This window comes from Pongo pygmaeus, chromosome 18 (genome assembly GCF_028885625.2).
Source record: "Pongo pygmaeus isolate AG05252 chromosome 18, NHGRI_mPonPyg2-v2.0_pri, whole genome shotgun sequence".
NCBI classification, from domain to species: domain Eukaryota; kingdom Metazoa; phylum Chordata; class Mammalia; order Primates; family Hominidae; genus Pongo; species Pongo pygmaeus.
The window spans coordinates 30877216-30901120 of record NC_072391.2 but is presented as its reverse complement, the minus strand read 5'-3'; the positions used below and the strand labels follow the sequence as shown (position 1 = coordinate 30901120).

Here is a 23905-nt window from a genome sequence, read left to right as displayed (position 1 = left end):
CACTAAAGCTTTGCAGAATGAATGGGCGAAGAAAGCGAAAGAGAAACCACGCCTTTACTAAAATGGCAGCCAGGGCTCCCTTTACCAAGATGGCTGCCCGCCCGCGTGGCCGCAGGGCGGTGGGCGGAGCAAGGGAGGGCGTGGCAAGAAGGCGGGGCCAGTGGGAGCCGTCAGGTGCGGCCCCGCCCTCCGCCCTCCGCCGGCTCCCCCGGCTCGCCCCGCTCGATTCCGGATTGGTCCGGTTCCAGCGCCGCAGCCCGGCGGCCGCGCTGTGGGGCCGCCCGGCGCTCGCCACTTCCGGCGCGTTGGGGCTGTTGGTCGGGGGCGGCCGCGCGGTACTAGCGGGCGGCTCCAGGACGGGTGCGCGCAGGGATGCTCTGGGGGGCGGCGGCAGCGGCCGTGTGGGTTGAGGCTGCGAGGACAGCGCGGGCCCCCGGGCCTCTCCCCTGAGCCGGCCGCCTGGGCCGCGCAGTCGAGGCCCGTCAGCCTCCGCCCGTTCAGACTCGGGGCCGGGCCCGCCGCCACCTCTGCCCGCGGAGGCCGGGGAGCCCCTGCCTGGGCCCGCAGCCTCCCCCGCGGGGGTCGGGCCCGGGCGGGGGTCCCGAGCCGCTGCCCTCCTCGCCGGCATCCGAGCCTCATTTCCTGCTTTTTCAGTTTCCTTGGGGAGGGGCGGGTGGGTCTGGATGAATTGTCTCGGGGGCCCCCGATGAGGCGACCCGGGCGGCCCTGCCCTTTTTAGAGGGTCCCCTTGGGGCCCGGTGGGGAAGGGGTTGTCTTTGCATGGGTGGGGGACTTCCCGAGTCTGCCGGGACCATGACCTGAACTGTGCGAGCGGGACGTGTCCGAAGCCCAAGAACCAGCTCATCTGAGCCGCCCCCTCCCCGGCCAGCATGGTAAGTAGGATTGGAGCACCCTTCCCTCCTGGGGTGCCCTACCGGAGGGGTGGGAATGGGCCCCGGGGCTGCTGAGCCATCGCTTCTCTCCCCATGGCGGGTAGAGGCGCGTGCGGAGCCTGGCCGGTGACACATGCGTGCAGAGTGTGCAGCCCCGGCCCTGCGCTCCCATCCCCCCAGGGATGATGGCTCAGGCCTGGGAGGGCCCTGGGAGCGCAGCAGGCACAACCCTTGCATCTGGTGTTTGCCTCCTGCAGCTCCGGACAATAACTATCGTTTATTGAGGGCTTACTACTTGCCAAGGCCCTGCGCGAAGTGATTGACAGTGCAGTAGTATTTAATGATCACACCAGCCCTCTGTTCGGAAGTGGGGAGACTGAGGCACGGAGCAATTAATTCCCCAGCTCAAGGTCAAGCGACTTTTTAACAGTGTTAAGATTTGAACCTAGGCATCTGACTTTGAACCTAGGCATCTCTAATACACTTAGAGAGCTGGGTGATTGTAGGAGAAACATCTCATCTAGCTGTAGGTTTATATATGGGGAAACTGAGAGAGGGATTTACAGAGGTCACTTGCACAGGTGATGGCAAAGTCAGGAATGGTCGTGATCTTTTGACACTGAGGCTGCTATTCTACATGCTCTGATCTCTGCTGAAGATACCTTCCACGTTTTCTAGACCGATACTTTCAATACTCCCCTAAATGTGTGTACCAACATCTCTTTGTTAAGCATTTGCCTTTTTGCTCTTGTAATTATTTCTGAGCCTTATCTGTCTATTGCGGTAGACACAGCTCCTTTCAAAGACCAAATTGTCCGAACCCTTATCTGCTCCAGCTCCTGGCACATAGTAAGCCCTTGGTAAGTACTGGATCACCCAGCCTGTGGTTGAGCACCTCGAGGAGTGGAGCTGTTCTCCTCAGTTTCACCCATTTTACCCCTGGCAAATTAGTGGTAAAATAGAGAAAGGGACATAGCTGCATCTTTTGTGATGCAGACCTTAAGGCCTGTGGAATTTTCGAAACATTCAAGGGGCCTGTGGGTAGTGTGTAGGTCCTGAGATATGGAGCTTACAGCCAGCTAGGTAAAGTACACCATTAATGCTGAGCAGCACCGTACAGTATATGCTATACGTATAGTGTATGTGTTTTATTTTTATTTTATTTGAGACAGGGTCTTGCTTTGTTTCCTAGGCTGGAGTGCAGTGGCACTTTCATGGCTCACTGCAGCCTCGACCTCCTAGGCTCAAGCAGTCCTCCCACCTTAGCCTCCCAAGTAGCTGGGACTGCAGGCAAGTGCCACCATGCCTGGCTAATTTTTTGTGGAGATGAGGTCTCACCATGTTCCCCAGGCTGGTCTTGAACCTGAGCTCAAGTGATCCGTCCTCCTCAGCCTCCCAAAGTGCTGGGATTACAGGCGTGAGCCACCGCGCACAGCTGAGTCTGTATATTTTAACATATATATTACACAGTATGAATTGTGGCAAATCAGTTAAGCTCTCAGTTCCAATTCCTCAATTATGAAATTTGGGGTAGGAATTCTCTAAAGAGTAATCTAGAGGTATGAGGTATAAAATTTAGTGGCTGATGAAAGTAGCACTCATTCCTTCCTTCATTTATTCTTTCAGTAATGCTTTTTTTTTTTTTTTTTGAGATGGAGTTTAGCTCTTGTTGCCCAGGCTGGAGTGCGGTGGTGCAGTCTCAGCTCACTGCAACTTCTGCCTCCCAGGTTCAAGTGATTCTCCTGCCTCAGCCTCCCAAGTAGCTGGGATTATAGGCATGCGTCACCATGCCCGGCTAAATTTTGTATTTTTAGTAGAGATGGGGTTTCACTATGTTGGTCAGGCTGGTCTCGACCTCCTGACCTCAGGTGATCCACCCGCCTCGGCCTTCCAGAGTGCTGAGATTACATGCGTAAGCCATCGCGCCCGGCCTCGATGTACTTCTTAAGTTTTGTTTTTTAATTGTAGTAAAGTATACATAATTAAAATTTGCCATTTTAACCATTTTTAAGTGTACAGTTCAGTGACATTAAGAACACTCACATTGTTTTCCAACCATCACCACCATATATCTCCAAAGATTTTTTCCCAAAACAACCTATACCCCTCTTTTTTCAGTCTCTCCTCTGCCCTACTTTAGTTTCTGTTTCTATGAATTTGACTTACTTTAGGTAGCTCATGTAAGTGGAGTCATGAAGTATTTGGCCTGTTGTGACTGGCTTATTTCACATGGCACAGTGTTCTCAAGCTTCATCCGTGTTGTGGCGTGTGTCAGAGCTTCCTTCCTTTTGAAGGCTGAATTCCATTGTGAGTATGTGCTACATTTCATATATCCTTTCATCCTTCAGTGGATACCTGGGTTGCTTCCACCCTTTGGCTATTGTGAATAATACTGCTATGAATATGGGTGTACAAATCTTACAAGTGAATTTTCAGTAGCCACCACCATATACCAGGGCCTAGGGCATGTACAGATGAACAAAACACACGTTCCTCCCCTTGGGAAACTTACAGCATTGCTTTAGGACCCTTGGACAGAATTTTGTTATTGACTGAGCTAGCCCAGCACCCTTGTACTCAGGTTTCATTTTAATTGGCAGTCAGTAGAGCGTCATGGGAATGACCGACCACCTTTGAGTAATGAATTGTAAAGTAGTTGGCTTCATGAACTCCATGTGCATTTTTTCTGAGGTATATTGCAAGTCAAAGTTTTTGTCACCTAGACCTCAGTTATTTAAGTACACAGGGGGTGGCCATAGTTGATGTGAATAGGATTGTCCTTTTCGTGTCACTGACACAGTGGTTCATCTGTAGGTATCCCAGGGTCAGGGGCTTGGGTAGGGTAGGCCCTGTCCCCCAAAGGTAAGGAAACTGTTGCCTGGCTGGTGTCTTACAGGCAGAGGGTCTTTTCCCTGGGATCCCAGCTCTTTATTCCAGGAAATTATTTCCTCTCCATTTCTTGCTGACTTAACATTTTTACTTTTAAGGGTATTGGTTGGCATAAGTTTGAGCCTTTTTAATATCTTCTTTTTAAATCTTCAACTCTAATAAGACTCGAAAGTGGCGTAATGTGATAAAAACTACCACTTATTAAGCATCTTTGATGTGCTAGCTATTCTTCACTCATTACTTGTTTTTTCTTTCTTTTTTTTAAGATGGAGTCTCGCTCTGTCACCCAGGCTGGAGTGTAGTGGCATGATCTTGGATCACTACAACCTCTGCCTCTTGGATTCAAATGATTCTCCAGCCTCAGCCTCCTGAGTAGCTGGGATTACAGGCACCTGCCATCATGCCCGGCTAGTTTTTTTTTTTTTGTATTTCTAGTAGAGATGGGGTTTCACCAGGTTGGCCAGGCTGATCTCGAACTCCTGACCTCAGGTGATCCACTTGCCTTGGCCTCCCAAAGTTCTGGTATTATAGGCGTGAGCCACTGTGCCTGGCCTACTTTTTCTCTTAGTCATTCAGTATCAGTAAACCCCACCACCTCTGCTAGGTTCCACTGTGGCTGTTCCTGCCAGAGCGGGAGATGGACAGACCTGCTCTAGGATTCCTAGTTGACAGGTGGTGGAGTTGGCATTTAGACCCAAAGTGCTCTACTCTGGAGCCTGTGCTCTTGGTGCTGCCTCATGGGAAGGAAGATCAGGAGAGTCCTCCACCTGTATTTTGTTTGGCTTAGAGATAGATAGTGGTGGGGCATAGGGAGTATGGGGAATTTTGTTTACACTATCCCTGTTGACCTTCACATTTAGAACCAGTTTAAAAAGATTTATAGTTGCAGTATAGAATTACAGGAAGAGCTAGCATACTTTAACTGTATTTGATTAAATCATTTTTGGTTGCATTCCTATGGATTCTTAAGTGGTGTGACATGTTAGAGGTTTCCACTACTTTGCTGAGAAATTATTACTTAGTATTGAGTGAGCTGTTGCTTAATATGAAAATTGTGTGCAAAATTGAGTTTTTGCTTATATTAGCATTTCTTTTTTAGTTGCTTAGAAATTGAATTGCCTGCTAAGGTGTCTTTTCTTTCTTTCTTTCTTTTTTTTTTTTTTTTTTTGAGACGGCGTCTTGCTCTTTCACCCAGGCTGTAGTGCAATGGTACGATCTTGGCTTACTGCAACCTCTGTCTCCCAGGTTCAAGCGATTCTCCTGCCTCAGCCTCCTGAGTAGCTGGGATTACAGGCACCCACCACCATACCCGGCTAATTTTTGTGTTTTTTAGTAGAGATGGGGTTTGACCACGTTGGTCAGGCTGGTCTCGAACTCTAGACCTCAGGTGATCTGCCCACCTTGGCCTCCCAAAGTGCTGGGATTACAGGTGGGAGCCACCACACCTGGCCTTATTTTTTTAATATCAATTACCATGAGTGGCCCCTGTAATGGAGGCAGAATCAGAACTGAAATGTAGCCACTCACATGGCATGTCATCTACTTGTTCACCCACAGCATTGTACCCCATGCTCTGAGAGGTACGAAGAAGACGTGGGGGTGCAGGGAGATGGCAGGGAAAGGTTCAGCAGTACCCAGAGGTTTTGTATGTCAGTCACAGCATTAGAGAAAGTCTGGAGAAAAAGTTACTTTTCAAGAAATGACTTGAATAGCTTCTGAAAAAATTAGTATATGATATGGTTCAAATCACCTGATAAAACCAAAATGTGGTCAGCAAAATTAATGTAGTATAAAGAAATAGGTAGATTAAGCCAGAGTTTTTGTTACTGGTTTTTACTTTTATTATATATTTATATTTATTTTTTGAGACAGGGTCTTGCTCTGTTGTCTAGGCTGGGGCGCAGCGGCACAGTCACAGCTCATAGTGACCTCGATCTCCTGGTCTCAAGCAATCCTCCCACCTCAGCCTCCTCAGTAGCTGAGACTACAGGCCCATGCCACCATGCCCAGCTAATTTTTTTATTTTTATTTTTTGTAGATAGTGGGGGTTGCTATGTTGCCCAGCCTGGTCTTGAACTTCTGACCTCAACCAGTCCTCTTGCTTCAGCCTCCCAAAGTGCTAGGATCACAGGCGTGGGCCACCACACCATGCCAAATAATCATGAAATAATGTGTTGACTTCCTGCTGTGAAGTTTACAACCCTAGGTGCTGTGGTTACAATATAATAGTTAATTGTGTGTGTGTGTGTGTGTGTGTGTGTGTGTGTATGCGTGTGTATGTGTGTGTATGTATATATATATATATATATAGCTTTCTATATGCCAGGCATCTTACATCTATGAACCTATGAACCCATTTACCGTCCCAAACAACTCCAGGAGGTAGAGGCAGTTTTTTTTTTTTTGAGACAGAGTCTTGCTCTGTCGCCTAGGCTGGAGTGCAGTGGTGTGATCTCGGCTCACTGCAGTCTCCACTTCCTGTGTTCAAGTGATTCTCCTGCCTCAGCCTCCCGAGTAGCTGGGACTACAGGTGCACACCACCACGCCTGAATAATTTTTGTATTTTTAGTGGAGATGGGGTTTCATCATGTTGGCCAGGCTGGTCTTGAACTCCTGACCTCAGATGATCCACCCATCTGGGCCTCCCAACGTGCTGGGATTACAGGCGTGAACCACTGTGCCTGGCTTAAAGGCAGCTTTCATTTCACGTTTTATAGCTGACATTCAGTGCACTGAGAGGTTAGGCAACTTCCCAAGGTCACACAGCGAGTCACTGCTCATAACCGTTACACTTCCAGGGTAGTATTTAATAACTGCCCCTGCCCTCTGGGAGTCAGATAAGACTCCCAGATAAGACTCCCAGAGTCTTCCCCAGAGTGGGGAAGATAAGACAACATACTCTGAAAATATAAGAGACTGATAGTAGAAGAATGTGTTAGTGCAAAGGGGCATTGGTACAAAGATTGCATAGGTACTGACCTGAGAGAGATTGGCTGAGAAGAGTCAGGGAAGGCTTCCCAGGAGGGGATATTTGAGTCTTGAAGGATGAGGAAGAGTTTGACACTGGGACAAAGAAAGGGCCTTCCAAGTGAAAGTTTCTTGCAGACAGTGACAAAGGTCACATATATAGCAACAAAGATAATAGAAAATGGTAGGTGTGAAGTGAGAGTGAAGGAAATAAATGTTTGTTGGGTGCGTAGGACTTTCTAGGGCTTTATATGCATACCTATGTACACATATACATGTAGTACACAAACATGGTGTTTTTTTATCTGAAACCTTTACTCCTACTTTCCTGGCCAGTTATTGCCCTATTTCTTTTTTCTCCTTTGCAGCAAAACCCCAGGAAAGAGTGGCCTGTACTTGGTCTCTAATTCCTCACTTTCCCTTCGCTCATTAATTTTAGACATAGGATCTCGCTCTGTCGCCCAGGCTGGAGTGCAGTGGAGTGACCATAGTTCACAGCAGCCTCGAACTCCTGGGCTCAAGGGATCCCCCTGCCTCGGCCTCCCAAAATGCTGGGATTATAGATGTGAGCCCCCACGCCTGGCATTATTCTCTCTTAATCTCACTTATCAAGATCCCTGCCACCAGTGTTGCTAAATCCAGTGGTTAGCTCTCAATCCCTGTCTTACTGGATCTGTCAGTAGCATTAGACAAGTGGAGTACCCCTTCTGCAGTTCAGCCTTTCGTCACTTGGCCGCTGGGACACTAAGGTGTGTTCTTGGTTTTCCTCCTGTCGCGCAGGTTGTTTCTTCCTCATCTCATAGCCGGAACACTCTAGGCCTTGAACTTAGTGCCATCATCCAGGACACCTATAACCCAACATCTCTCTCCTCAGCTCCAGTTCTCGAGTCTCCAGCTGCCTGCTTGACATCCAAGCTGGTTTGTGAGACGGGTCACATCTCCCCTCTAGCTCAGCTCCTTTAGCTCTCACTGGCTGTGCTGCAGCTCCCTCGGTCTTCTTACTGCTCTTCAGACCTTCTGGGCATGTTCCTGCTCCAGGCGTTTGGCCTGGCTCCCTGCCTTTGCTTGGACCGTGCTCTCCCTAAGAATCTGCTTGACTAAACCTTTAAGCCTCAAGAATCACTTTTCCAGTGGGGCCTACCCTCGCCATCCTGTTTAAAATGGTAATGCCACTTCAGCACTTCCAGTCCCTCACATCCTGCTTTACTTCTTTTTGTACAATTTTTTAACATTTTATATACTCAATGTTAATAATGAGGTCGGTCTTTTGTTGCCTCCCGCTAAAATGTTAGCTCCATAAAGCTAGGGAATCTCTCTTTTGTTCATGTATCCCAAGAGTCTAGAGCAATTCTTGGCATAGTGGGCAATTAAATTGTGGTAGGGATGTTGTTGAGGTCTTGGGTGTTAAAAGGGAGCTTTAGGGAGGGAATAAACTAGGCTCCCTAGCAGTTTCAGAAGTTTGGAAGTTTCAGAAGAGAAGGATGTGAAGAAGTAGTTGGAGAGAAGGCTATCAAGGTAGTTTGTGGCTAGATGATGGAGGGTCTCCAGTACTACCCTAGGGAGTTTGGCTTTCTTTTGTTGGATGCTTTTCCTTAAAGGAAACTCAATCTGCTGTATGTAGGTTAGATGCGGGAAACCAGATGTTACACCATGCCTGTGTGGATGTGACAAGGGCCTGCCTGTTCTTGCATGTGTAATTAGTGGTTGAGAGGAAGACCTGGGCAAGGGAGTTGTCACTTAAAACTGATTCCAGGGTTAAGAGATGAGGAAGAAGGAGAAGCACAAGCTGATTTTGGAAGCCTGTAACCTGGTGATTGGGAGTAGTAGAAAGTTTTAATCAGTTGGTGATTTGGATTTGGTAGGAATGGAAGCGATAACATGTAAACTGATAGGAAGAGATGACAGGAGATGGGCCATGTGCTGATGAAATATGGGACGTGGCTATCTCCGTAGGTAAGTGAGCAGTTGTGGTGCTGTTGACATGAAGGTAATTGGCCCTGGGCGGGAGAAGGATGTTGAAGATCTTAAGTAGTTGCATTGTCAAACTTATCTGTCTAAGCCAAGGAAGATGTGATGGCACAGGCTGTGTTGAAAGGGTAGGAATTCCTGAAAGTGTGGTTGCCACTCTGCCTCTACTTTTTCAACCCTCCACCTCTCCTTTCCCCCTGTCATTCATTCCACAACCCATTGCAGATTGACTTTTTTTTTTTTTTTTTTTTGAGATGGGGTCTTACTCTGTTGCCCAGGCTGGCGTGCAGTGGAGCAATCATGTCTCACTGCAGCCTCTATCTCCTGAGGCTCACGCGATCCTCCCACCTCAGCCTCCTGAGTAGCTGGAACTATACATATGCATCACCATGCCTGGGTAATTTTGTATTTTTTGTAGATTCGTGGTTTCACCATGTTGCCCAGGCTGGCCTCGAGCTGCTGGGCTCAAGTGATCCTCCGGCCTCAGCCTCCCAAAGTGCTAGGATTACAGGCATAAGCCACTGCGCCCAGCCAGCAGACTGGCTTTTTGTCTTTACCACTTTTCAAGATTATGTGTAACCTGTGTGTGCTGAGTTCAGTTTAATGCCTATTTTCAATCCTTAGGTCATTTGACCTCTCTGTGTGGCCTTTGGCAGCCACTGATCTCCTTTTCTTTTCTTGAAACACTTTTCTTCTTGGCTCCCGTGGCATCCATGGTATTAGTCTCTTGGTTTAGCCTCCCATGGTTTCAGCTATGACCCATGTACCAATGGAAACTAAACCCTCACCAGCTGTGGATATCCAGTGTTCTGACAACATCAAATTAAATGTGTCTTAAACCAAATCCATCATCTTCCTCTCAGGTTAGTGCCTCCTCTGCCTTGCCCTGGTTCTGTTAATGACCTCATTTTCTAGCTAGTCAAACGATGAACCTGAGTCATCTTTAACTTCCTCTTCTATAGCGCCCCCCTGCTTCCAGACCTGTTGATGCTGCTGCTAACATATCTGTGTCCTGACCCTGACCTTTCTCTCCATTCCCTCTGCTTTGATCAGGCTGTCATTGTCTCTTGCTTTGGTTGTTGCTGTCATGACCGGTCCTCTCTTCCAGGTTCTGCGTCCCTCTGTCCATCTTCTGTACTGCTGAGCTGCCTCATAGAACTCAGATGTGATCATGCCACGTGAACCCCAGTCATTCAGAGCAGAGGGTTCCCACTGTTGTCAGAGACCAAGTTTTTATCATGGTAGAGTAACATGGGCCCTGAATTTTAAGTTTCTTACTTTCTTTGAGGTCTCTCAGTAAGGATGAAGATGGTTCATTAAATACTTAAAGTGATTTATTTGGAGTATCTTTGAAAGACTTCCCAAAGTACACCTTGTTTTCCAGCCACAGCAAACCATTTGTCATTCCCAGAACACTCAGTGTACTTTCATACTTGTCTGCCTTTGCTGATGCTGTTCCCTCTGCTCTAGCGCTCTTTTCTTTCTTGCAAATGAAACTTACGTGACATCTCAAGGTTACCATAAACATTACCTCTCTGAGGCTTTCCAGCTGGTAGTTTAACATAGGTCATCTTCGATTATAGTTTGGTATTTTTTGGCTTTTTTTATTTTGATTTATTTGTTTTTGTTAATATAAGAATGACAAGACTACATTATTATTATTATTTTTTTTGAGGCGGAGTCTCGCTCTGTCGCCCAGGCTGGAGTGCAGTGGTGCGATCTCGACTCACTACAAGCTCCGCCTCCCGGATTCAAGCATTCTCCTGCCTCAGCCTCCCGAGTAGCTGGGACTACAGGCGCACGCTGCCACGCCTGGCTAATTTTTTTGTATTTTTAGTAGAGATGGGGTTTCACCGTGTTAGTCAGGATGGTCTCAATCTCCTGACCTCGTGATCCACCCGCCTCAGCCTCCCAAAGTGCTGGGATTACAGGCATGAGCCACCGTGCCCGGCCGAGACTACATTCTTACAGCAAGTGTCAGACAGTTCAGAAGTTTCAAGAGCAAAATGTGGGACTCTTGCCTCCTTCCCCACTCCCTCCTCCTCCTTCCCACTCCAAGCCTGGGGGTGAGGAGGATTAGTTCTTTCTCTTTAAGAGCCCATAGCAGAGTGTATCTTACTCTGCTTTGCCTCTCTAGTGCCTAGTAAGCATTCAGCAGATACATGAGTAATTAAGAGAGTCAGGTGTAAAAATAAACCCAAGCAGGTCAAGGTGGGCCCTTGAGGTTAGTAAATGATAGTAATAGTATTTGGAGAGGGTGGTAAGAGTGAAATAGAGTATGAATGCAGTAACACCTTGTATTTTCAAAATCCATGCAACCAGCAAGCTCAGATAACTGTATTTTTCCCCCCGGTGGGTGGAGATGGGCAGCAGGTGAGCAAGGGAAGTTGTCAGAACAAGTGCTGGGGGGGTGGTGTGCTTGCTGGGGAGCCCCAAAGCTAATTGCTACTGGGAAAACCGCTGAGGAACAACGAGGAGTGGGAGTGGGGTGAGGTGAGGTCCTTGTGGATCTTAACCAAGGAAAGACACAGGGCAGAGAAGTGAGGGGGTGAAAGAGGCTAATGGGAAGGGAAGGAAACGGGCATACAGAGAGAAAAGGTCTGTGTTTCATAATTGCACTCTGTGCTAGTCATCGTTAGGGGGCCCTCATGCATACTGCGTAGGGTACTTGATTTAATCTCTCACAGCCACCCTGCCAGGTAGGTATTATGTTTCCATTTTATAGTTGAGGAAGATAAGGACGCTGAGGCCCAGGGAGGGTAATGCCAAGTAACTTGTCCAAAGTTACCTAGTGTTCTCTTCAGCTGGGCTAAGAAAATAAAAAACCAAAAAAACAGAAATCAGAATTACCTAGTGAGTTGACAGAGCCAGGATTGAGTTCTAAGGTTCCAACTCCAAGGCCCGTGTTTTTTCTAGATCACTAGGTTTCTTTTTTATGAGACGGAATCTTTACCTGTTGCCCAGGCTGGAGTGCAATGGTGCGATTTTGGCTCACTGCACTCCAGCCTGGGTGACAGACGAAACTCCGTCTCAAAAAAAAAGAAAGAAAGAAAAAGTAGTATGACTTGAGGGCACAGTGGTAGCTGGTCCATATTACAGGACATCAACAAAAAGGAAGATTGCTTGATTTCTTTGAGTTTTAATTCAGGTAAGCCCATTAGGCTTAGCATATGCAATAGGTTCATTTCCATTAGAGCAGTCTGCTGCTGTTTTATATGAAGGTTATAATGAAAAAAATCTCTGGTCTACGGCTCCCTGAAAAGTTAAGGGTATTTTATGAGCCAAATGGAGCTGGAAGAAAAATCGTTGGTTTCTAAACTCACTAATAATCAGACCTGAGAAGTTCTGTCCTTTCCTTTCCCTTTTTCTTTTTGAGCTAGCGTCTCCCTCTGTTTCGCCCAGGCTGGGGCGTAGTGGCGTGATCTTGGCTCACTGCAACCTCTGTCTCCGGATTCAAGCATTTCTCCTGCCTCAGCCTCCCGAGTAGATGGAATTACAGGTGTCCACCACCATGCCTGGCTAATTTTTGTATTTTTAGTAGAGACAGGGTTTCACCATGTTGGGCAGGCTGGTCTCGAACTCCTGACCTCAGGTAATCCACTGCCTTGGCCTCCCAAAGTGCTGGGATTACAGGAGTGAGCCACCGTGCCCGGCCCAGGGAAGGCCTTTTAAAAAATTCATGAGGAGGCCAGGTGCAGTGGCTCATGCCTTTAATCCCAGCACTTTGGGAGGCCAAGGTGGGCGGATCACAAGGTCAGGTGTTCGAGACCAGCCTGGCCAACATAAGTGAAACCCATTAGCCAGGTGTGGTGGCGGGTGCCTGTAATCCCAGCTACTTGGGAGGCTGAGGCAGGAGAATCACTTGAACCCAGGAGGTGGAGGTTGTAGTGAGCTGAGATTGCACCATTGCACTTTAGCCTGGGTGACAGAGCAAGACTCTGTCTCAAAATAAAAAGGCCGGGTGCGGTGACTCACTTCTGTAATCCCAGCACTTTGGGAGGCCGAGGCAGGCGGATCACCTGAGGTCAGGAGTTTGAGACCAGCCTGACCAACATGGCGAAACCCGTCTCTACTAAAAATACAAAAATGAGCTGGACATGGTGGTGGGCACCTGTAATCCCAGCTACTCAGGAGGCCGAGGTAGGAGAATTGCTTGAATCCAGGAGCTGGAGGTTGTAGTGAGCCAAGTGCTTTGTTATTGTCCAGGAAATTATTCATCTGCATTTTGTTTTTAGAGAAAGATAAATTGAATGATCTATCAAGGATTTTTTAAATTTAGGGGCACATGTCATCAGGACCTCCTGAGGCTGTGTCACGGGCTCATGTCCTTTTAAATAAAAAAATTTTTATAAAAAGGGTTTATTTAATTTAATTTCTTTTTTTTGAGACGGAGTTTCACTCTTGTTACCCAGGCTGGAGTGCAATGGCACGATCTCAGCTCACTGCAACCTCCACCTTCTGGGTTCAAGCGATTCTCCTGCCTTAGCCTCCCAAGTAGCTGGGATTACATGTGACACCACACCCGGCTAATTTTTATATTTTTAGTAGAGATGGGGTTTCACCAGGTTGGCCAGGCTGGTCTCGAACTCTCAACCTCGGGTGATCCACCCACCTCCGCCTCCCAAAGTGCTGGGATTACATGTGTGAGCCACTGCGCCTGGTCAGATTTATTTATTTTAAATATGTAATTTTGAGATAATGTAAGACTTATAGAAGAGTTGCAGAAATAGTATAGGGAGTTTTTGTAAGCTCTCCTCCCATAAGTACTTACTAACAAACAACAAAACTGCAGCAGCCAAGCCCTCCAACATTTGTGACCAACAATTTATTTTTTAAAAAATTTCTTTTTTTTTTTTAAATTTTAAAATTATTATTTTTTTTCTTGTATCAGGATAGGATCTTGCTATGTTGCCCAGGCTGGTTTTAAAATCCTGGGCTCAAGCAATCCTCCTGCTTTGGCCTCCCAAAGTGCTGGGATTACAGGTGTGAGCCGTTGTTCCTGGCCTTGTGACCAATAATTTAGCTCAGTTTCTGTGCCTTCTTTATTCTAGTACTGCTAGACAATTAAAGTAGGTACTGATGCTACTGTAGAAACACAAAATCTTCTCTGCCACTTCTTGATTTTGCTTAGTTGTTATTATCTTGATTGTAAAAAGTATTTTGAACTCTAGAATATTTGATAATTAAAAAAAAAAGAAATTACCACCATTGGATTCAATCTCTAATAACATTTTGATTTGCTTCCTTCTAGTCTTTTTTCCTATTTACTTTTTCAATATGGTTGAGATTATACTAAATGCACTTTTTTCTTCTGCCTTTTCCACTTTATAGCATAAGCGGCTTTTCAAATCATTGAATATTTTATAAATATTTGCAGTGGCTTTATAATGCTGCATTGCATGGATTCTTAAGCAGTTCATTGTTCTGTTTTTTGCCATGGTAAATAATAATGTGATTAATGTCTTTGCAAAAAGCTTTGTATGTATTTTAGAAAATTGCCTTAGGATAGATTCCCAGAAAGGCCCAAGGGTATGAGGGTTTTTTTTTCTTTTAAATAAACTTAGATGTAGTCTGAACAATTTTTTTTTTTTTTTTTTTTTAGACAGAGTCTCTCTGTGTTGCTCAGGCTGCAGTGCAGTGGCGTGATCTTGGCTCACTGTAACCTCCGCCTCCTGGGTTCAAGCAGTTTTCCTGCCTCAGCCTGCCAAGTAGCTGGTACTACAGGCGCCTGCCACCACGCCTGGCTAATTTTTTTTTTGTATTTTTAGTAGAGACAGGGTTTTACTATGTTGGCCAGGCTGGTCTTGAACTCCTGACTTCGTGATCTGCCTGCCCCGGCCTCCCAAAGTGCTGGGATTACAGGCGTAAGCCACCGCACCCGGTCTAGTCTGAACATGTTTAAGGCACTTAATCACGTGTTTTCCAGAATGGTTACATGAGTTTATTCTTCCCATCAGCTGTAGATAAATAACAGTGTTGGGTAATCTTAAGAAAATTGTCACTAATTTAATAGGTTAAATAATGGCTTCTCATTATTGTTCCGCAGTATCTTTTTCTGTGTGTTTATGTAGGAAACTTATCAACAAGTTAGATTTTATTTTTTGACTGTTTATAGGAGACAGATCCCTTAAGCTTTATTTAGGTATCACTTATATTTACATTAATGTATTAGAAATAGTGTCTTAACATATTTTTATTTTTTCCAGTCTTAAGTTAGTTTTCAAAAAGCTGTAGTAAAATACACATTATTTTTTTTTGAGTCAGAGTCTCTCTCTGTCACCCAGGCTAAAGTGCAGTGGCGTGATCTCAGCTCACTGCAACCTCTGTCTCCCGGATTCAAGCGATTCTCCTGCCTCAGCCTCCCGAGTAGCTGGGATTACAGGCGTGAGCCACCACGCCCGGCTAAATTTTGTATTTTTAGTAGAGATGGGTTTTCACCATGTTGTCTAGGCTGGTCTTGAACTCCTGACCTGAAGTGATCTGCCTGCCTCGGCCTTAAAATACTACATGTTTTAGTCTGTTTTGTGTTGCTAAAGGAGTATTTGAAGCTGGGTAATTTGTAAAGGGAAAAGGTGTATTTGGCTCCCAATTTTGGTGGCTGAAAGTTTCAAGATTGGGCATGTGGTAAGGGACTCAGGCTACTTCCACTCCTGGTGGACGGTGAAGGGGAATCTGTGTGCAGAGATCACAGGGCAAGAGAGGAAGGATAAGAGTGAGAGGAGAGGCACCAGGCCCTTTCAAACAGCCAGCTCTCAGGAACTAGGAGAGAGAATTTACTTACCCTCACCCTCCGAACTCCTTGCCGGGGAGGGCATTAAACTTTTTATCAGATATCTACCCCCATGACCCAAACACCTCTCATTAGGCCCTGCTTCCAACATTGGGGATCAAATTTAGACATGAGATTAGGTGGAGACAAACCACATCCAGACTATAGCAACACATAATATAAAACGTCACCATTTTAAAGTATGCAGTTCAGTGACATTAAGTGCATTCAGCATGTTGTGTAAGAATTAAGTGCATTCAGCATGTTGTGCAAGAATCACCACTCTAGTTTCACACTTTTTCATCACTCCAGAGGAAACCTGTACCCATTAAGCAGTCATTCCCCTTTTTCCCTTGCCCCAGCCCCTGGTGACCACAAATCTAATTCCTATCTCATGAATTTGCTTATTCTGGATATTTTATATAAATTATCATACACTATATGGTCCTTCCTTATCTCCGAATGCATAAAAAGATGACATAGATTAAGTAAAAGTTGAATTGAATCTATATTTTGAAAATTGAAATCCATCTATGGCAGCAGTCTTAAATTCAGCATATTTAATTGGCCAGGATGTCCCATGCTCCAGCCACTAGGAAGAAATAGTTTATACCAATAGTTACTGCCAGTGGACAGAGGGTTATAGACCTTGGGGTAGGATGGAACCTAAAATAGAGACAAAGACAGGAAAAGTATGGGACTTAGAGAGTGAAAGCCAGTGAATGGCAGGCAGCACATTCCATGGTGGAATAAACAGGAAACTTCTAGGCATTTACCTTGATTTGGAGTTCAAATTGGAGAACTTGCAGGTAAGTGCAAGTTCTTCTGTGTTATCAAAAAAAAAACCAGCCTAAAGAATGAATAAGTTTGTTTGTGACAGTGTCTAGTACTTAAGACCTTAGGAAATGTGCGGAGTTTTGCTTAAGAGCAAGAGTGGTATTTGGGATGACAAGGACAAGCAGAGAGGATCCCTAGGCACCTCTTTCTCAGTGTTTGACATTTTCTTTCTTTCCTTTTTTTTTTTTTGAGACGAGTCTCTCTCTGTCACCCAGGCTGGAGTGCAGTGGTGTGATCTCTGCTCACTGCAACCTCCATCTCCTGGGTTCAAGCGATTCTCCTGCCTCAGCCTTCCGAGTAGCTGGTACTACTGACTTACGCCACCACACCTGGCTAATTTTTGTATTTTTAGTAAAGACGAGGTTTCACCATGTTGACCAGGCTGGTCTCTAACTCCTGACTTCAAGTGGTCTGCCCGCCTCAGCCTCTCAAAGTGCTGGGATTACAGGCGTGAGCCACCACGCCTGGCCACGTTTGACTGGGATCCTTGGGTGTGGGGAAATGTGTTTTTAGGTGAATGGTTTTCATGCTTCCATATACATATATGTATAGAGCTTATTCACTGTTTTTCATAGTTAGAAGGTGTTCTACAGTGTGGATGTACCTTATTTAACCAATCCTGCCTTGATGGAAATTTAAGTTGTCCCCAGTCTTTTGTTGTACAAACGGCGTTGACATGAAGATCCTTTACACCTAAGCTTTGGAGGAAAAATCACCAAAAGTGTATTGCTGGGTGAAGTTGTCTTTGTGTTTGAAATTTGATAAATATTGCTGACTTGTCTTCCACTGAGGTGGCACCAGTTGTTTTGTCATCCCCGTATGAGAGTGAAAGATGTAATTTCAGTTCATTGTGGTCGGTGTCATGTTGAAGCCCACAAGGAGTGAGGAGCTCTGAGGGTGGGGATGGAGGGACTGCATTAGGCTTCACAGAGGTGGGGACCTTTTCGAGGAGTCAGGAGCATTCTAGATAGAAGAAATGGCGTGTGTGAAGACATGGAACTGTTATGTGGAGAGAAAAGGGTGAGTTTGGGTTTGGCTGAGGCAGAGGGTAGGTGGGTGGCTGTGGATGGTGAGGTGGGGACAGTAAGTCAGCTAGGTTAAGGGCCAGGTGATGAAATGGTTTAATCACCCCTGGTGGTCAGGTAGCAAAGACCCTGGGCGGCAGTGGTGATGGGGCTTGCAGTTGAAAGATACTTGAGAGAGAATGTACAGACCAGTCTTTTTAGCAACCATTTTTTATCTCCCAAAAACTTTCTAGACTTGTTAGAACCAGAATCACAAAGCTGGGAAGGGCTTTAGTGCAGGGCTTTTCTAGTGCTCTGTAGGCCCATAGGGATTCTTGGAGGTGTCACAGGTACTAGGTTTGGGAGTACAGACAGGCATTTGAGACCCCCTCCTCTACCCTTATTTATTAAGCAGTTTCTCATTCAGTCTGCTTTCTATGGTGGGGTTCTATGCAATATTTCTTTCTTTAAAAAGAAAAAAAGTGTTTGCTGCTAGAATCATGAGTCTAGTCCCAAACTCTTACTGTCCTGAACACAGATGGAGGCCTGTGGGACACGTTTTCATTCTTACATTCTTCGTTTGCAGCAGTGAGAGGTGATTTGTATATGAAAATGAAAGTGAAAAGGCATTTGGCATTCTTGGGATGTTTTTGAGCATTTAGCTAATTTTTTATGTAGGATTTTTATTTTGTTCCTTTTTTTTTAAGCTCATTGACTCACCAGTGAAATATCTAGTGAAATAGTTTTGCTCATTTATGGATGAGGGTGCTAAGGGATTTACATCCATTGATGTCATTCCCACAGCTACTTGGTGAGGGGGAGTACTGTTGAAAGTTCGTTTTGCACGTGAAGAAACTTGAGCTCCGAGAGGTTAGGTAATTTGCTCAGGGGCATGCAGATAAGTAATCAGGAAGTCATCATCAGATGTGACCTGCCCTGATTCCACAGCCCACACCCTTCAGTTCATACTAAGGCATTCCCAGGACAAGCGTACCCAGCCACCTGTTGGGGGTGGAAGGGCCCAGGAAGAAGGGTGTTGGATTTCTGGTCAGTCTTGGCTTTGTGCTGGTGCTTGTAGACGGGGCAGAGCTGGCAGACGGACTGAGTCACTTCTAGCAAAATTGGTTGAGAATCGTGGGATGGTTGATGCGTGCTTGCTGTGCGGGGATTGAAGGCTCATGGAAAACCCCATGTAGAGTCATCATCTTCACTATCCAGGGATGTGAGCAAGGCCAAGGTCCTTGGCCGAGTACCTGTTTTCATTTCACCTGTGCACCGACTCCCTCCAGAAAGGCGCCATCTGCTTTCCTGCTGCTCACTGCCACCACAGCCACCACTACCACTGTTTTGCCTTTCTAATCCAGTGCCTCGCCAGTGGGGTGGAGGGATGGAACTGTGTATAGTTTCAGTATTACAATGTAGTTTTTTATATTGTACAAATTTTAGTTTATTAGTGGAACCCGGGCACATGAGAGTCCCTGGTTAGAGAGTTGCTTTGCAGCGTCTTCTCCCTTTGTGGCCCTTTGTGGCTAGTAATGATCTGCGGGGATGGGAGGAGCATTGAGAACATATTGGCCATGAAGAGTCACTTCCTCCCGACACAGATCTCTGCTTGTGCAGCGCCCCCACACTTCCTGCGTAATGCAGTGCCCTCAGAGATCCCCCAGCAGTTGCTACCCCGGCAACGTTATCTATATTTGCAGGGATACTTAAGGACCCTTTGGCAATTAGCAGTGATATTTTGAGAGCCTTTGAGGAATGTGACCGAACATGAATTTAAAAAAAGTATAAAGGTGGCACTAGGTGTATTCAGAGGGACAAGCTGGTGGCAACTTAGGGGGACTTTGCCTTTATAAAAGCAGACCCACACATGGAGTTTACGTAAGAAGAACTTACAGTGAGGGAGAGGCGACTGTATCAGCCAATACGGATGAAGAATGCTCCAGGAGCTTGCGGGGTTTGCCCACAGTTCCACAGACTAGACTCAGTAGAGCCAGGACTGGCTCTAACCTGGTACTTTCTCTGCCTGCCATGCTTGGCCATGTACCCTTTAGTGACAGCACTGTTTCCCATTGGAGAAAACAAACCTGTTAGTTTTCTCATTGCTTGTGTAGAGGGTAACCTTCCTGTATCTCCTCGTTCTTGCTTTAGCCTACATTCAGGGGGTTGTTGACTGCACACCAGGTGGGAGCAGTATTGGGGCACATTCTTCTGGTCCTGTCTCTACCCTCTCATTTCTTCCTTTCCATAGGAGTGATTTATCTGATTGGTGCACCGGGGAGAGCCTCACTCCATTGGTCCACATCTACCAGGTGTGAGGTCACTGCATCAGAACACTGCCTGGCTTTGTGCTTGAACTCTCTCCCCTGCTTACCCTTAAGAGAAGCCTGTCCTTAGCTGTGTCCTACCTTCCTTTTGCGGCTAGCACCATTCTTTGTCCCTAGGTCTGGAGGCGGGTGGTAAGGCCAGCTAGAAATGGGAAGGGCGAGGCGTTGCAGCTTTGCCATTGACAAAGAGGATGGTAGACTTTGGTTTGCTCTTGCTTTCTTGAGACTTTATAGCAACTGGGTGGAACCTGGAGGGGATGATTATGCTACCCCAGTTCCCAGTAGTAATGCAGTCTAGAGATTTTTACCAAAGTCAAATAATATTATAACTTTTTTTTTTTTTTTGAGACGGGGTCTCGCTCTGTCACCCAGGCTGGAGTGCAGTGGCACAAGCTCCGCTCACTGCAGCCTCCGCCACCTGGGTTCAAGTGATTCTCCTCCCTCAGCCTCCTGAGTAGCTGGGATTACAGGCGTCCGCCACCACCACTCCTGGCTAATTTTTGTATTTTTAGTAGAGATGGGGTTTCACCACGTTGGCCAGGCTGGTCTCAAACTCCTGACCTCAGGTGATCCGCCTGCCTCAGCCTCCCACAGTGCTGGGATTACGGGCGTGAGCCACCGCGCCCAGCCGTTATGTTAACTTATTTAAAATGCCAAGTCTACCTGGGAATAATTCAGGATGAAGGTGGTTTTACAAAAGAGACGTGCTCTTAAATAACACAGGTGGTAATAGCAGCTGAAAGGAAATTACTCACCTGAGCAGTAGTGTTAATCATCATGTTAGATTTGCAGCATGCTTTTATAGTGGTTCATCAGTTTCATACTCATTCATTACCTGATATCATCCAATGCCAGGTAAAGCCAGCTCATTCATCATCCTTAAAACCCTTGGAGCAGAACTCCTCTGTGCTTCCTCAAGGGGTGTAGGAGCTGTCACTGGGCAAGAGCTCTGGTGGCCTGCCCGTGTCTTCACTTGACCCACAGCTAGCTGACTTTGGGAGGATGCTCTCTCTCGGCTTCATTTTCCTCGTTGTAGAACAAGATTGGACTTGCTGTGCTCTGGGGTTTGTTTACTTCTGTCTTAAGATTCTGTGATCCTGTTTTAGGATTTCTTGGTAGCATGCCTTGTGTTAATGTGCCCAGTAAGTATCTTTTGAGTTTAATACTAGGCATGCAGATATAAACATCCATCCTCCTGGGATATGTACCTGGGAAAGGGAAGCAGATGGGACTGTGAAGAGAGAGCCTATTCTTGGCTGTATTACTCATTTATTTTAGACAGTTTCTGCAGAATAACTATTTTTATCGTTTACTTTTTTGGCTGTTTAATTAAGCCTTCTGACTGGAATATAAATAAGTATATAAAATATATGTATTTTAGCTCCTAGTGGATATGGTTTGTTGCCCAACCAGTAGATGCAAACATTTTAATATCTAGGCTCTGTAACCGTGGTGAAAATAAACCTGGCACCTGAGAGAATAATTCTTTCCTATTGTATCCTTTTCTCCGTTTCTCTTTCCCATATGCTCAGCTAGCTAGGAGCAGCCAGGAGCAAGGTAGAGGGTACTGGCCAGTGGATGGTATTTTAAAAACTGTTTATTTCAAAATGATTTCAAATAGAAATATTTCAAGGAATAAGTTATACAAAGATCTCTCATACCCTTTACCCAAACTCACCTACCGTTAATATTTTGTCCTGTTAACTTTATTATTTGCACATTCCCTGTTTATATGTATATATAGACGTATATGCATGTACATGCATGCACATTCACACACACATGTATTTTTTTCTGAACAATTTTAGAGTAAGTTGCCTTTGTCATGGTCCATTGCCCTATATCATATATTTCTTAATGGGGCATTCTCCCACATGACTACGGTACAGTTACCATCTTCAGCTAATAGGACATTGATTCAGTACTTTGATCTAAGCTACTACCACCTGTATTCCAGTTTTGTCAGTTGGCTCAGTCATGCCTTTCATAACATTTTTTCCCTCCAGTCCAGGATCAGTCTGTGGTCAGGTGTAGCATTTACTTGTCATGCTCTTTAGTCTTTAGATTTGTTGTTTAAAATTATTGAAACCAGGCTGGGCACGCTGGCTCAGGCCTGTAATCCCAGCACTTTGGGAGGCCAAGGTGGGTGGGATCGCTTGAGGTCAAGAGTTCAAGACCAGCCTGGCCAACATGATGAAATCTTGTCTCTAATAAAAATACAAAAAAAATTAGCCAGGCGTGGTGACGGGCACCTGAAATCCCAGCTCCTTGGGAGGCTGAGGCATGACAATTGCTTGAACCCGGGAGGTGGAGGTTGCAGTGAGCTGAGATTGCGCCACTGTGCTCCAGCTGGGCGATAGAGCTAAACTGAGTCTCAAAAAAAAAAAAAACAAAAACTGGTGCATCTCTCCATTGGTAGCTGATTGATGAGTCTTGTTTTTGTGCATTCTCCAATACTACGTGGATGAGGTTTCCCAGCATAAAACGTACCATCCTCTGTATACAAAGATGTTTCCTCTAACTGGTCTCCATGGGGAGAAAATATGCTGCTTCCACGTTATCACTGCCACAGTGGGACCAGTTTAACTTCCTGGCCCAGACACCCAGCAGTCATCTTGCTTCTAACTCTTGGTCCTCAGCAGTAATTAGAGGAAGAGACAGACAATCTGACTGGGCACTTTGTGCAAACCCAAGAAATAATGGAGGAATGTTCTGCCATCGATCAACTTTATGGTAGTTTTAGATTAAAGCAGAAAAGTGCTTTTTAATGACTAAAATTATGTTTAGATGCAGCCAGAGTGTATGTTTTAATCAAATATTAAATGTCTGTGTGAAGATATTATGCAAAGTTATGTCTAGATCTAAGCTGCAGACAAGAAAACAAGAAGCCTTTCTCATGCAAGGGGATGACTTTGTTCCAGATTGTGTTAATAGAGGGGTGGGCGCGCCTGCCCAGCCTTAGCAGTCCTGTTACATGCTGTGGTTGTCTGTTTGCTTCAGTAGAAGACATTCTTTCCCCCCTGCAACTCTTGTACACAATGTTTAGAATTAATTACATCAATGTATATTTGTACCTCTGTCTTCCCTCTGCTTGGCCTTACCCTGTCCTATCACAGTCAGGCTAAGGAAAGGAACTCACATGGGTGTGGCTGGGGCTGAGATTCTGGCTGGCTGCTCACTGGCTGTGTGTCTTTGAGCGAGTCATCCAGTGTCTCTGGGCTTCCCTGATTGCCCTGCTGACTGCTAGACTCTGGAGGGTTAGTGGGCTTCACCACTTTTTCTTTTTTTTTAATAGAGGAATAAAGTGAGATTTCCACTTCAATATGCTGTGCTTTTTTTTTTTTTTTTTTTAAAGGAAGTGTCAGCTGGGCGCGGTGGCTCATGCCTCTAATCCCAGCACTTTTGGAGGCCGAGGCAGGCAGATCCCTTGAGCCCTGGAAGTTTAAGATCAGCCTGGGCAACATGGTGAAACCCTAGCTCTACAAAAAATACAAAAATCAGCTGGGTGTGGTGGTGTGTGGCTGTGGTCCCAGCTACTTGGGAGGCTGAGGTAGAAGGATAGCTTGAGCCCGAGAGATAGAGTTTGTGCCAGTGTACTCCAGCCTGGGCGACAGAGCAAGACCTGTGCCTCCAGAAAACAAAAGGAAAAGGAAAATATCTACGGGCTGGGATGCAAAAGACCAGTAGTGACGGGAGGGAGAGATGGGAGGAAGCCTTGTTCTGAATGTCGTTCTCCTGACTAGGGCTTCCTTGATGCACTTTTGTAGCTTTCTGGCTTTTTGAGCTGAATGACTTCAGGAGGGAGATAGGTAGATGTCACTCGCCTTGGTTCCCACGTGTGTTATTTTAAGCTTAGTATTTCATTTCATACTTGTGTGCAGGCCTACAGGTCAAAGATTTATTTCCCTCTTTTTTTTTTTTTTTTTTGCAGTGGTGAAGGGTGTAGGGAAGTGAGAGTGATGATCTGAGAGTTTAGACATCTATGGTAATCCTGCTAGCTTTCAGAGAAAGTTTACATGAGATTGAATATCTTTGCTAATGGCATGTGTTGTAACACACTGGATATGTTTTGCATACTTTTTAACCTTGGTTGGCAGCAGGGATAGAATCACTTTTCTTGGAAACCTTTATATACAAGCAAATAGGGTAATGACACTGTTCTAGATATGCCACAGGGATATTTGAATGGGACTCTGGGATACTAGTCCTCATTTTGTTGAGGTTTGGTATCCATGAGCCCATGAACCTGAA

At 45.8% G+C, this 23905-nt stretch overlaps 1 protein-coding gene across 7 annotated transcripts in view; it reads left to right on the top strand.

Annotated features, from left to right (window-relative positions):
• Nucleotides 1–292: 292 nt before the first annotated feature.
• Nucleotides 293–23905, top strand: part of XPO6 (exportin 6) — a 114374-nt gene continuing 90761 nt past the window's right edge. For 4 of the 7 annotated variants that reach the window (XM_063654709.1, XM_063654705.1, XM_054452722.2 and 1 more), the window contains exon 1: nt 377–893. In XM_063654709.1, coding sequence (XP_063510779.1) covers nt 891–893 — 3 coding nt within the window. In that variant the 5' untranslated portion in view covers nt 377–890. Of the gene's footprint in view, nt 894–3064; nt 3201–23905 lie in introns of all 7 variants that reach the window. The other 3 variants (XM_063654706.1, XM_054452726.2, XM_063654701.1) reach the window with 3 other exon arrangements.